The sequence below is a fragment of the Chrysemys picta genome, chromosome 11 (genome assembly GCF_011386835.1).
Source record: "Chrysemys picta bellii isolate R12L10 chromosome 11, ASM1138683v2, whole genome shotgun sequence".
NCBI lineage: Eukaryota > Metazoa > Chordata > Testudines > Emydidae > Chrysemys > Chrysemys picta.
The window spans coordinates 30,225,307-30,240,244 of record NC_088801.1 but is presented as its reverse complement, the minus strand read 5'-3'; the positions used below and the strand labels follow the sequence as shown (position 1 = coordinate 30,240,244).

Below are 14,938 nucleotides of genomic sequence, written 5' to 3'. Positions count from 1 at the left end.
CCAGACACAAGGAAGGAATATCTAGTCAATATCTTCAATACAGGCCACATGATAATCTGTGGTTCCATTTGTGATGGTCAACAACACAGTTGCAAGGTTAGCTGCGCCTCTACCTTCATTCTGATCTCTGGGTACACCCCACCCCCAGGTGTCAGACTTCATGCATCTCCCTCTCCTAGGGTGGAATTCTGCAATTCTCCAACTCTCAGACTGGGCCCTAGGCTACAGAACCTAGAGTATCACCTGTGCATAACCAGTGGGTGCAACTGAGTTCAATACCAGCAGTTCTTCCCTTTAGGAGTCTATGCCCAGTGGTGAATACAGTGACCAGAAGTGTTCTGAAAACAAAGTATTGTTTCATTCTAATAGCAGGGAACAACATAAGATGGGGACAAAAGGATTTTTAAAAAACAGTCTACATGCATGTCTATCTTACCTATAGGCTCCCCATCCACTGACAGTATCCCAGGCAGGCCTAGCTAGTTGATTTATATTGATTAGTTTTTAACTATAAGCTGAAAATGGAACCCCCTTAAGAAGGCAAGATGCAGAATAAGAAAATGTGTCATTTATCAAGACCATTTTGAAACAAAGATTGTGCACATATTTGAACTGATATACTGCACATCATTTTTATTCAACAGAATTAAAAGTAGAGAAATTTGACTCTGTTTTTATCCAGCCCAAGTTCTTTGTCCTTCTCAGTTCCTGGGCTTTTGGCCCTGCTTCTCCAAACAAGTTTGGTAGGCTCAGGGCTGGCTCTAGGTACCAGCCTGGCAAGGAGGTGCTTGGGGCAGCCGCTCCGGAGAGGGGCGGCACGTCCAGCTATTCAGCAGCAATTCAGCGGACGGTACCTCACTCCCACTCGGAGCGAACGACCTCCCGCCGAATTGCCGCCGCAGATCACGAACACGATCGCAGCTTTTTATTTTATTTTATTTTTTTGGCTGCTTGGGGTGACCAAAACCCTGGAGCCGGCCCTGGGTAGGTTGCATAGGAGGTCGAGCCAGTATCCTCTGAGCCAATGGCTCTTCCACTGTTCTGTAACAACCTGTAAGTATTTACTTGGTGTGCCTTATCTTGAGCCAGTGTCCTCCCTCTTGTTCCTCACAGCCTGCTAGTAAACTAAATCAATATATTCATACAGGAAATATCCTAGTGACCAATATTCAGAAATTACTACAAAGCAGCTCCAAGTCCATGAGTTAAGCCAGGTGATTAATTTGTCTTTTGCTGCACAAATCAATGTATATACAGTGATGGTTTGAAAAAGAAGAAAACAACTTGCAGCAGCTTTTGGTGAAATTTTCCCAGGGCCACAAGTATTCCGTGATACTATAGCCACAGAATTTACTCCTAATACCATTCTTAACTGGGTAATTGTGCTCCAGAATTTGAGGTGGGAGGGTTAAATTATTTTTCCCATTGCCCATGCTTGTGAAGAAAACCTTGAAAACATGACCACCACATAAACCACCGAAGAATTTTCTTCCTGAGTTTGTAGGCAGTCTGTAAACATAGTTGAGCTGTGTTAACTGCCTCATTCATGTTGACTCTGAAACCTAATTATGCCAATTTAAGTGCCAAAATAAACTATCGTTGCTGATCATTTTAGCAGAAACAGGCAGCTAATGTGCTCATTCAAGAATTCAAAACTTCCTCCCACAACTTGTCAAATTCCAAAAGCCCCAAATCTCCCCAACCCAGCTGCCAAAGCCTCTACCTTCCACCTGACAATTTCTATGGTGCAGTTGTGTGATTTCAATACAAAAATCTGAAACACTTGGAATGTGGGAAACAATGTAAAATGAATTAAATTTTGTATCAAAATTAACAAGCGCTTCTGTACTGATTGTGTTATTTCTTTTCATATTAAAGACTTCAATTTGTTCGTGTTCAGCTTGATGCTGGCTGCTGCATACATTTTAGTTTGCCACACCAGAGTGCCACAGAATCCAGAGACCTTGCCACAGCATGGAGGTACAACTTGCCACAGAGTAAATTAGGTCATGCTTACAGATAAGGGGAAATCCATATGCATATTAATTTAGGTTTTCTGTCTGATTGTCTGATAAATTCCATTTTTGAAAAAGCCACAGACTGACTACAATGTGTAGCCAATTAGTGTGCGTCTTGGGGCATCATCTTTTCCTGGCTCTTGTAGATGGGAAGATCCTTTGCCCTAGCATACATTTGATTGGCAGGCATTATTAAAGAGAGGACAGTTGTGCTGTGGGATATGCTCACAGCTTAGATATGTCAACACTGTAAATGAACTGTTCTCCATTGTGTCAATCCCTCCAGTTATGTCCCACCTGCTGCCCTCCATTGGGTGTTTAAGGCAGTAATTTTTAAGGACATCACAGAGCAAATGTGCAAGTTACTACAACACAGAAGCATGAGAAATTGTATGTTGTTCACTTGCCAGACTCCTTGCTTATATATATGCTAGAAGTTTTCAGAGAAGTTTTTTAGGGTGATCCCACAGTTTGCAGTAGCTTTAGAGATCAGGTCACAAGCCAATGTTTCATTTGGCCATTAGGGTCACCCCTCTCAATGAAAAGTTTTACATCCATCCCAGGAAATACATTTCCATATGATTTCTAGTATTGATGGAGAAGGGAGCAATTCCCTGAATTTTGGAACATCAATTTCATAAAAATCCATGTGTGTAATTAATCTGTTACAATTAGAGCTGAGTGAATAATGGATTTTTTGGTCTGGTTTTTCCTTCCAAAATGGAATTAATATTATATATATCGTACAATTTAAATAGAAACCAAATTTTCTTTTAAACCCAGGAAAATTGTTTTGAATCCCCAGTAGACTCAGAATGAAATACTTTTGGTTTTTCTAGTCAATTTGACTGTTTTCTACCATTTCTGTTGTTTGTTATTGTCAAAACTTGAAAACAACATGTTTCAAAATGAAGAATTAAAATATATCAGCTTGGGGGCGGGGGGGGTGGAGATCCATTTTCTTTCCCAGTGAAATTTCTCTGTCAAAAAAAATTTGCCTGGCTCTGGTTACAATCCTGATACGTATTAGCATCCTATGTATTTGGTTTATTATTTGAAGTTCTAAGCTTAAAAATGTTACAGTATACTAATTCAGGCAGACTCCTGATAAAGACTCCAGGGAGTCTTTGGAACATAAACACCAACTACACCTCTACCTCAATATAACGCTGTCCTCGGGAGCCAAAAAATCTTACCGCGTTATAGGTGAAACTGCCATATATCGAACTTGCTTTGATCCACCGGAGTGCACAGCCCCCCCCGGAGCGCTGCTGTACCGCGTTATATCCGAATTCATGTTATATCGGGTCGCGTTATATAGGGGTAGCGGTGTAGTATAAGACAGAGGCAGCAACTGAATTGAACATAAGATCCAAATGTACTATTTTACAATACACTTTCTGTTATACTATATCTGAAGTTATAAGGATCCAGGACTATCCTTTTTCCAACTTTACTCATGTCATGGGGCACAATCTCTTTTTCCTGCACCCATGCTACTATTCCTTCATGTACATATACAAGGAAAAGTCTCTGGATTATTATTGACAAAGCATTCCTGGAACTAAATGAAAGCTCGTCTACAACCATTGTTGCTCCTGAATTAGACCATTAAAACCAAAACCAGATCTTATTTTAAATCATTCAAATCAAGCAAATTTAAAATTAACATACAGTAAAAGATGAGATGTTAATTGTCCATGGCAAGCTGTTACATTGCAAGCAGGTTAAAGACAGCTGGCTACACATATATTGTGATAAACAATATACCAATTTAGCACTTGCTAAATGAATTGGATATAATCCAAAAGGATTTCTAGGGATCAGGCTCTATTTTCAAGCCCAGACTGGAACAAGTGGGATCAGAGCGCTGCACACTCTACCTACTCAGACTGAGCAGAGTTAACAGAAAGTTGGTGACTGGCAAAGATTCTGAAAAGGGGAGCTTCCAGCCTTGCAACCAACACTAAGGACCACCCCACCAGGCAAATTTCTACATGAACAGTTGCCTAGGCCAGGCCTGAATATTTATAAATCCACAGCACTGCACAAAGCCAGTTACTGTATACAATTATCTGCATAGAAGGCAGAGTGGGGGAGTGGACTGTGCTGATTGGTGCTTAGTCACCACCCGCTCTGCTGAAGACCAGTTCAAACACCCCATAACCCCTTTGTTCACACATGCACTCCCATATTGGCTTCACTCCTGAGCCTCCCTGGGGAATGGAGGGAAGAGGCCCATAGCTCTGCTCCTTCTTTTGGGAAAGGAGAAAATGAAACCATTTCCTACAATACTGGGAATCAATCCACAAAGTGAAACCAGCAACCTATTGTTTTTTTTTGTTTGTTTGTTTGTTTTTAAATGTGTCTGTTTTGTCCAAAAGTACACTTACGGACAGCCTTTCCCATTCTAGGATTTTGTTTTGTCGACATTTTAATTAACAGGGGAAAAAAGTCTGTTCTGCCTCTTGGATTTTGATAATGACCAAAGTTTTCAAAGATGGGTGCCTACATTTAGGCACCTAACCATGGAAGTCAACAGAAATCTTTTTATTAAGTTCACTGGGAATTGGATCAGGTCCCCAAAGTAAGTGATCTGATTTTCAGAGGTGTTAGCAGCCACAACTCCCATTCTGAAGTCAGAGAGAACTGGGAATATTCAGCACCCATGGAAATCAAACCACTTAATTGCTTACCTGATTGCTTACCCGTTGCCATCTCAGGGCTCATCTACACCACTGGGATAATGCGCTGTACAGGGGTGTCATTTCTAAAGTGCACTAACGAGTTACACATTAATTGGTCCATGTAGTTCCTGCTGGTTCATTTTAACACAGTGTTGTTTTAAACAGTACTATATTAGAGCGCACTAGGGAACCTTTAGTGTGCACCAGGGATCATGTAGACAAGCCCGAGTTTAAAAATATTGGCCATACTCTATTCTGTTACCCACATTGGTGAAGAAAAACCTACCCCACCTAACTCAATAGGAGATGAGGAAGTTTTCAAAAGCATTTTTATGAGAGGTTTAAAACATCAATGTTAAAACAATTACAAGAATAATGTCCATGTTTTCTTACTATTCAAAGATCTACAGCAATGAAACATCATTAATGCAGTACTTTAAATTAGTTCCAACCAAATCAAGCTCAGAGGCCCTTGGCATTCATATCCAAACAAAGCTATTCATATAAACCTAACATACGCTTTAGCAGATTTTAAGTTTCATATTTTAACAGAAATCGTAATTAATACTTACGTGTTTGTTTCTATACTGAGAAAACTGAGAGAGGCCAAAAACTGTTGCTATGGCACCTCCTCCAATGAGAACAGTTCCTTTTACTACCTTACGAAATGCCATTTTTTAACTCTATAAAAAAGAAAAGAGAGTAAAATTAATATGTTTCACCCATGTTAGAATTCAGACTGTCTAGAATAAAGCCCTCATTTCAACTAGAATTGGTGCTGAGAGTATAAAGTTTGGGGGTAACAATATATTCAATTAATTATTTTGGTTGCAATATTATCAGTACAGAAAGTCAGCAAGACGATGGGAGCAAAAATCTTTGGGAATTGTGTGTATTAGAGGAAAATAAGTGTATAGAAATATTTCAGTGTACTTACTAATTTACACACCTAGTGCCTATCTCAACTGCAGGCAAGTGCTTATGAGCAGGAGCAGCTGCTTTTGCCGTAGCATCCTAAGCACAACTAAAACTTCCCACCACTAATGATTGACAGGTGAACTCCAGCCCAGAACCAGCCACTGAGTACTCTTTGCAAACAAATTAGCTGGTTTTTTTTTCTTTTTTGCAAAGACCACCACTTTTTCATTGTCCAGCTCCTTTTACAACCCCATTTTCCCAACAGGACTGCACTCTAATCTGCCACCCGGCGCACAAATGAAGGCATGGAGGCAGAGCCGGGGACCTAGCGAACCTCCTCTGCCTTAGGATACCACAAATTCATGGTCTCTCTAGACTCTCCGGCAGAGAAAGAGGGAGGAGAGGGGACCTGGAGATGGGGAAGGTGGCTTCCTCCTGGGACTCCAGCCCCTGGAACGCTCTTGGACCCAGCTCCCCGCTTTCCAGAACCCCATGCTGCCATCTCCTCACACTGCCTCTTCCACTTCTATGCTCACTCCGGAAAGAGATACGGCAGCTCAATGAGGACATAGAAGGTAACCTTCTTAAGAAAATTCTGAGTGCACCTCCTGTTTGCCACCCAAGAATTATAGGCCACCACTCCTCTTGTGCAACAGACAATGAATGCTTGTTATATCTAGCAATGCTGCAGAGAGGGGTCACTGATGGTCAACAAACAACCAGGAGCTGCAGAGAGGAGAGGTAGTGATATAGGCAACTGACAAGACCCAGTAGCTGAAAAAAAAGTGAAGAAGGGTAGATTTGAATGCAGGACTCCGCCTCCTAACTGTTGAGGCAGAAGACTAGGACTATGGGCTGGTCCACACTAAGCCCCCAGTTCGAACTAAGATACACAACTTCAACTACGTGAATAACGTAGCTGAAGTCGAAGTATCTTAGTTCGAACTTAAAAGGTACTTACCGCGGGTCCACACATGGCAGGAGGCTCCCCCATCGACTCCGTGTACTCCTCTCGCAGAGCAGGAGTACCGGCGTCGACGGCAAGCACTTCCGGGATCGATCCCAGAAGATCGATTGCTTGCCGCCGAACCAATGGCGAAGTATAGACGTACCCTCAGTGTCAGACATTCTTAGAGAACAGTGTTTGAATGCAGGACTCTCTCTAAATCCTAAGTAGGTGTAGCCTAAACCATTTTTCCTCAGGACCGGCAGAGCTTCAGTCACATAAGAAAAAACCTGGACTGAGTGAGAATGGAGCAGTAACTAGAAGTCAGTCAAAGTTGTTTGGATAGGAAAGTGGCTTTTGTCCATGACCTACATTAATGGAACTGACTCCATAGTGAGATTTGGAATAGTAAAAGTTTAAAGCAGTGCAAGAAGTCACAATTTTCTGCCCTTTTAGGAAACTCAGCAGGGTATAATGAATGACAGGATATTATAATCTAGTAAGTCTTTTCCGTCTCTGACTACTATAGATATTATGATCTCAATGTCTGTTCTCTTAAACAGAGTATATATTATTGCTTTTGATAATGACAACTTTCTTGTCAAGCACCTGCAGAAATAATCCTGAGTGACAGAGGAGTGTGATTTGTATAATCCTGTAAATATGATTAGAATAGACATATAAAAATATACTGTACATCTCCATATACATGATTATTTCCTTTCTAGCCATCTGCTAGACGAAGGTTCTTCAGTCTCTCCAACAGTATTGGAGAAGGACACCGTACAGATGTTTTAAAGACATGTTGAATAAGGTCACTCTGTTCCAAATCACCATGCCTCCTAATTCAAATAGATCAATGTGATATATTAAACTGAGAACTAACGGTCAGAAAGCCATTTTTAAACAAGCGTTGGTCTTCGTGTGTGTTCTAATGATAATGAACATCATCTAGATATATATTGTAAACAAGAATAACATTCTCTCAACAGTATAAAGAAACATGGAAAGAAAAACTGCAAATCTAAGATTAGAAGCAAAAAAGTTAAATGATTTGCCTGTTCCCTCCAAGGTGGGCCTATATGGATGGGACTCTCAGCAGTGCAGAAGAAAAGTCACCAACAAGGCTGGGTTTCATATCTTGTGTTTGGGCTCCTCTGCAGTGCACATATTTGTAGATGTTTGATTTTATTATAAAGGTTGAGTCCCTGTAAAAGCACTTACTGAAAATCAGGCTTCTTTAAGGTGTCTCAAGTTAGGCACCTGAAAACTGAGACACCCAAAAATCATTAGATGCTTTAAAAAATATCTTGGTCCAAATTATTTACTGACTGCATGTCAAATCAGTTGCAGTCTGCTTCCCTGACCCCACCTCAACAATAGCATGATGCATTTCATTCTGCATTTAGGATGAAACAATACAGAAACCGTTTTGGTAAAGTCACACAGCCACTTCTTTCTACCTAGCAAATCAGAGGGAAAGGCTATGCAGTAGACAGCCGCAGGATCATTTAACCCTTTCAAGAGCATTTCTGGAAAAATAACCCTTAAGAGCACTGCTCAGAACTTCGGTCCCAATAATCTGGGAGTCCATTTTGGTCACTGCTGTCACAAAGTCTGCGATATCTTAGTCCAATTCTGGACACATGCCTATAGGTTATATTTTCCCAGCAGAGTTATCTCAAGAGAGTATCTGTACGCAAATTACATCAAGATAGCCTAGTTTGAGTAAGAGGGGTCACGCTGTGAAGTAACAGTCAAGCTGCTTCATCCACACTGTGTGGCATTCAAACTTCTGGAGCGTATCCCATGGTTCTTTGCAATGCACTAAGCTGAACTACTCTATGAATTATTTCCCAATGAACTGTGGGAAAACTTGTCCATCCTTTCTGGGTACATGCTAAGAAATGTGGGAAGGCATTGGAGCAGCAGCAGCACTCAAGCAGAGCTAGCCTGCATCCACACTGCAGAAAAGTCATGTTAGCAACTGACAAGCTGTGCTAACTTGAACTCTAGCCTGTACCCCTTGATAGGCCAAGCAACTTGAGTTAAAAGCACCACCACACTCAAAGGTTTGTGTGTGGATAGAACTCAAGTTACAAAAAATTCTCAAGATATAATCTGAGTTAACTTTGCAGTGAAGATAAACTCAGATTCCATAAGAGTAGTACACATCAATGGTAGCATACATCCATGCCGAGGCATCAAGTCTATATGACATGTATCCACTAGTAATAGTCTAATTCATAACATTGTGTCAGTGTGAGAAAGGCAAGAGGATAAGTAACTAGATCCATCTATGCACTGAAAGAATGAAAGAAAAATGCAAGCAGAATACTCTTGGATGACTGAGCAGATCCTGCCAATAAGGTTTATGAATGAGTTTTGCAACATACTTGTGGCACAGACAAGGTGAAAAGTAAATAAGTGAGTTCATCTGTGTCCAAACACATGCCAAGGCATGCCCCCTGACTTGACAGATTAAGATTTTCCTGAACCACAGCCTAGAAATAAATGACTTCTCTCATAGGTTATGTACAGACAAGCAGCAGATTTGCTTTTAAAAACTTCTATCAGTGATGTTGCCAACCTTGTTAGTGCAATTAGTCTATCACTTGTTCTTTCACTAAATTCACAGGTACTCACTCAATGTGGCCACGTAAAGAGCAGCCCATCTTTCGGTTTCACCACAATGCAGGAGAGGAGGCACAGAAAAGAGTAAAAGAAACATCTTAGAGGAAAAGTAAGTTGTTTTGTTAACTGGAAAGGAGAGTAGGGTGCAGAGGTGTTGCACTAATGCTCAGAGGCTATGGAGATAGCTGCAATGGGCGAATCTAGATAGATAATATAGACACCACAAAAAGCTGCTGAAATCTTGAAGCCAGTAACCTCTAAAAGGTTCTGCCATACATTCAAATCACCTCAATTTCTCCAATCTTAACTACCCAATTAAACAAAATAAGTCCTTGAAATCCTTACTTGTGTATCTACTTTACTGGATTTGCTATTGGTAAACCTAATATCTTATTTTCATAGTGGTTTCAAAATGTAACTGCTGCAGAGAAGTGCAGGAATTTGGGAATGTTTTATGATGGAAAGGAAGAGAAACAATCAACATAAGTAAAACATTCAATACTCAAAAAGAATTAAGATGCCCAACTAGAAAAATTATATTGCCATCCTCAGCATCTCTTTTATTTTTAGGGAATTACAAAAGAAAATGGAGAATTCAACTTCAGTGAATGTATAACCCTTATCAAAGTACTTCATGTACCACTACTCCTACTGTAAAGTTTCTTCAATAGCCAGAATAATAATTAAGCATTCCGTTTGTAAGTAGTAGTCCCATGTTAATCTGGAAACAGTTTCACACATTTTATGCAGCAGGAGTGAAATCATTTCAGAAAACATAATGAATCTCTAACTTATAAATGCTTGTTCTGGGAACACAATATGTTCTAGAATCCAAGTGAATTTAAAAAAAAAAAAAGAACAAATTAGCATCTTGCAACACTACGCAAAAATCAGCCTACGTTGTCTAAGAATGAATTGACCATAAAGAAAATAAACGGAAGCAATTCCTTATGCAGTTTTTATATGGTTTATATTTTTATGTCATTGAATATATTTTATAAAATATTATTTATTTCTAAATCATGAAACCTATATTTTTCCCATTCATATATATTCAAGTATATCAAGGATCGACAATTTACTTGAGAATATAGCTCAGTGCAGTAGTCCATGGTAAATAGTAGCTATCTACCAGTATCACCATACAAGATCCTTAGCATCCCCAATGCCCATTGATCCAATGAGCTGAAAGCACACTGTGGCTTACAGAATCAGACCCAAAATCAGTGATCTACATCTTTAGAGGAAAAGGCACAGAAAACTAGACAGTTTAGCACAATGTAAATCTTACTTTTTAAAAAGGATGTGCTTGCACTGACAAAAGTATTCCACTTCTAAGCTAGTTATGCCACATCTCTACACAAAGTATTGGGGAAAACGTTGCTTATGGTTTCCTCAGAGCAGAGGGAGTCAACTTCACCAGCAGGCAAAATACACTAAGGGTGAAATCCTGACCCCACTGAAGTCAATGGCAAGACTCCCACTGACTTCAATAGGACCAAGATTGTACCCAAAGAGTGCTTACAGAATATAACATGGAAGAAAGAGAAAAGCAGTTTGGAAACAGAAGAAGTGAAATAGAACCTATGTCAGACATTTAAATATACTGACTATCTAAACAGAGTTAACCTTTCACAAATGTAAAAGATAAACTTCAGAATATTAGTCCATGAGAATTCAGTAGTTTTAGTTATGAAAATAGTGCTTTATGCATGGTCTTTCTATAATAATGTCCCTTCTAGCATGTAAGTGAACTCTGTTTATAGATACCGAACAGCCTTGTTTGTTTAAATTGGAATTGTTGTGAAGTTAGTTGAGAATAAAAGCTGTTTAAAAAGTTGATTTATATTGATTAGCTTTTAACTGTAAGCTGAAAATGGAACCCCCTTAAGAAGGCAACATGCAGAATAAGAAAATGTGTCATTTATCAAGACCATTTTGAAACAAAGATTGTGCACATATTTGAATGACATACTGCACACCATTTTCATTCAACAGAATTAAAGGTAGAGAAATTTGAGCTGGAACACTAACGAACATGCTGACAAAAATCATAATGCTCATTTCCACATCTATGTGCTAGTCAATTTAAAAAACAGTGGCTTCCAAGGCAACTTTACCCATTATATTATTTGTCTGCTGTTTCAAAACTTGAGGACCATAATTTTAAAGAAGCACATTTTATTAGGCCATTTTAACAAATATTTTCCCAGTATTTTCAAAGAAGTCTAGTTTTTCTAAGTTGATAGCAATAACTTAACTATTCGCTTTGTTCAACTGACCTTTACATTTTCTTCATTATGGATTAAATAATCCTTTGTACATCAGCCTAGAGCTACAATTTTCCCCTTATTACACAGGAAGTATCTGATACACATGAAGAAAAAAAAAATCACGAAGTTCTCTATCAGTATTTTCTTTTTTCTATGCTAGTTTTCTGCGGCTTGTGTCTGTAAAAATGCTGCATAAAAATAAAGAAACAAAATCAGACTCAATTAACTGTTCAGACACACACCTACACACAAGTCACAGTGAATAGCCAGACAAATACGGCTACTATTAAAATATAAAAACTATGGGGATGAGATGTCATACTGTTATTCCTCTACAAACATTATTTCTTTCTTGCCCTTACCCAACATATGCTTAAATCGGGAATGTTGTAGGTGCTATGGGAATCACTGGGTTGCCGTCAGGGGTAGGCTAAATAGGATGGCACCTATAATTATTTATTTATTTATTTTTAACAGGCTGCTCCTGCTTAGCCCCACCTTAGCTACCAGCTGGAACATCTCCTTTTAAGGGTACCCTAGCACTGCTCCTTTGTGAGTAGTAGCATACTGACCAAGATCGGGAACCACCACACCGGTATGGCTCTGGTCCAAGCACACTCTCCCATCAGCTGAAACAGCTTCCTGATACCACCACCAGAATCACCGCCACCACGATAGTAGTGGCTTAGAGTGCCAAAGTACCTAGTGCTGGCCCTAGAGGATTGGCATCTCAACATAACTCCTTACTACAGAATCTTTAATGCACTGAACGGCCAGATTTTGTGAGAACTATCACATGCTATCCAATAAAGCAAATTTCACTCATCTATTCTTTTACAAAAAAAATGCATCTTCACATATTTAAGAGGATGAATTTTACCACTGATTTATGAAGAAACAGTCCTGCAAACACACTATACACCCAAATATGAAAGATTGTGAAGCCATTTCTAGTATCACCTTCAGACAACTTGCTCCATAACTATTTAGTTCTTAAGTTAAAAGCTTATATGTATTTGGAAAGAGGGTGATTTTAAATGCTAATACAGGACCAACTTAATTGCTGCAGATACACATTATATGTAAAACCACACTGAAGTGTCCAATTATGATTTTTTGCTTGATATAAAACAGTGGTTTTAAACCTGTGATCCCCTGACCTCTGGGGATACACAGGCTACGTCTAAGACTTCCAGAGGGATCTACACCTCCAGTTTTTTAGGGATCTGCAAATGAAAAACAGTTGAAAACCACTGCTATAGAACTACTGGTGTGAGAAATTTATGCTTTGTATAGTATGTATGCTTCTTAAAGATACCTTAATATCTCAAACTAGGCTGCCAACGAAGGACTACCTTTTACTTTCATGGCAATTAAACACTTTTGTATCATCACCCCTAAATCACAGAGCAGATTACCAACTTACATATAATACTTCAGGGAAAAGACTATTCCCAGAAGACCAACTACTGAAATAGACCGTATGGGCTTGTCTTCACTGCTAAAAATTATTTTTAAAAACAACCCAACTTGGGGTAACCAACATGCATGAGTTTTCCTGAGGTAAAAGACACAGTGAAGACCAGGCACTTTTGTTTTACCATGAGGTATATTCACTGAGGTCAACCTTATACCCACAACCTGGAGTGGACCTCTGCAACTTTATCTCATGGTAAAACAAAAATGACTGATCTTCACTGCGTTTTTTACCTCAGGATCACCCCAGTGTCTGAAAAGAGGGGGGGGGGGGAAGCAATTTTTATAGCAGAGAAGAAAGACAAGCCTTGTGCATGTAACAGGAGGAGGAATTGTTTAACAAACTGTGATCTTAACATGATGCCCTGTCATTAGCAATCGGCCAAAGGAAGTAACAATGCCCTAACAAAGCACCAACTGAAAGCAGAGTGGTCTATATAGGGCACACAGACACAGGAAACAGTGTTCTAAAGTAAGATCTATCATGGGCACAGATAGGGCAGATGACCCAAGAAGCATGACATGAGAATTACAAGCATTTATTGAAATCAGAAAAATAAACTATGCATTGCAAAGAATCATCTGATACACTTCTACCTCAATATAACGCTGTCCTTGGGAGCCAAAAAAATCTTACCGCGTTATAGGTGAAACTGTGTTATATCGAACTTGCTTTGATCCACCGGAGTGTGCAGCCCCTCCCCCCGAGCGCTGCTTTATCACATTATATCCGAATTCGTGTTATATCGGGTCGCGTTATATCGGGATAGAGGTGTAGTAGATGATGTATAAAGTATTGTACACTTTCTAGCACATACACATTAAAGACATCTAATGCAAGTTATGAGAGAAAATTTGATTCTTCTCCAAGTTTGAGACAGACTGTTTGTGCCGTCAATAACTTTTTAAACTATTTGTATTGATTTTAAAGGACTACAACAATAAACCAGTTACTATACAAGGCACACATTGCAAAATGTACATAAAGTTATGCAGTCAGATACAGGTTTATTCCTCTATATCCCAAATATTTTGAACAGTTAATAGCATAAGTAGGAACCTGGAGTGCTGTACTTTGATGAAAGACTTGAAATCATAAACCACCACTAATTGTCTTGTTCTTAATCTCTTGTCCAAATGCAAATTATACCTGTACAACAGAACCACCCTAAGATCTATGATCTTGATCCAAAGTCCAACGAAGTCAATGGGAGTCTTTCCATTGACTTCTACAGGGCTTGGATCAGGCTTAAAGAATAACGGAGGAGAACTGAAATTCTTCAGAGCCAGCCTGTGACTAGTCATTTGTATTGTGGTACACATAGTTCAATCTGTCACACAAAGGGTTAAGCAAAACATGCAGAATGTAAAGCATTCTGCTGAGGGAACTATTTTAGTATCAATAAAAAATCACAGGGACAATCATTCAAACTTACAGCTACTGCTAGAGCTCCAGATATATTTTAACATTTACAAGGAAATAAAAAACAAAACAAATGAACCTAAAAGGGAAAATATATTAAAGTTATTTAGCATACAGGACAAATTTATATTTTTAACATTCAACTTCCAAAAATAAGGAGGTGAAATAATGTAACTTTTTCCAACAGAAAATAAAGTAAACCAAGATATGTATTAACCTTTCAGCAGTGCAAGATACCAGCTAAAGCGTAATTCCACTTTTGATTCTTCTTTAATATACTATACTTAAAAATTAAAGATGTCACTCTCTGCTATGTATACATCTCATTTAATAAGTCTAGCATCTTCCCAAGTGGTTCAAAATGTATAAGATATCACAAAGCCTTCTGAAACAACATGAGAAATTGTGTCCTGCTACCAGTAATAATAATACCACCTCTCTCTTCTAAAATGCTTTTAAATACATTAAACTCAAAGCATTTTACAAAGGAAGTCACTATCATTATCTCTGTTTTACAGATGGGGAAACTGAGGCACAGAAAGCTTGCCCAAGGTCACTGAGTA

At 39.0% G+C, this 14,938-nt stretch overlaps 1 protein-coding gene across 7 annotated transcripts in view; it reads right to left on the bottom strand.

Moving 5' to 3' along the window:
• The window catches only part of GPD2 (glycerol-3-phosphate dehydrogenase 2), a 123,129-nt gene that overhangs the window by 89,614 nt on the left and 18,577 nt on the right, over positions 1 to 14,938 (bottom strand). For 6 of the 7 annotated variants that reach the window (XM_005296936.5, XM_005296937.5, XM_042860839.2 and 3 more), the window contains one exon: positions 5,278 to 5,388. In XM_005296936.5, coding sequence (XP_005296993.1) covers positions 5,278 to 5,379 — 102 coding nt within the window. In that variant the 5' untranslated portion in view covers positions 5,380 to 5,388. Of the gene's footprint in view, positions 1 to 5,277; positions 5,389 to 11,485; positions 11,665 to 14,938 lie in introns of all 7 variants that reach the window. The other variant, XM_065561750.1, reaches the window with a different exon arrangement.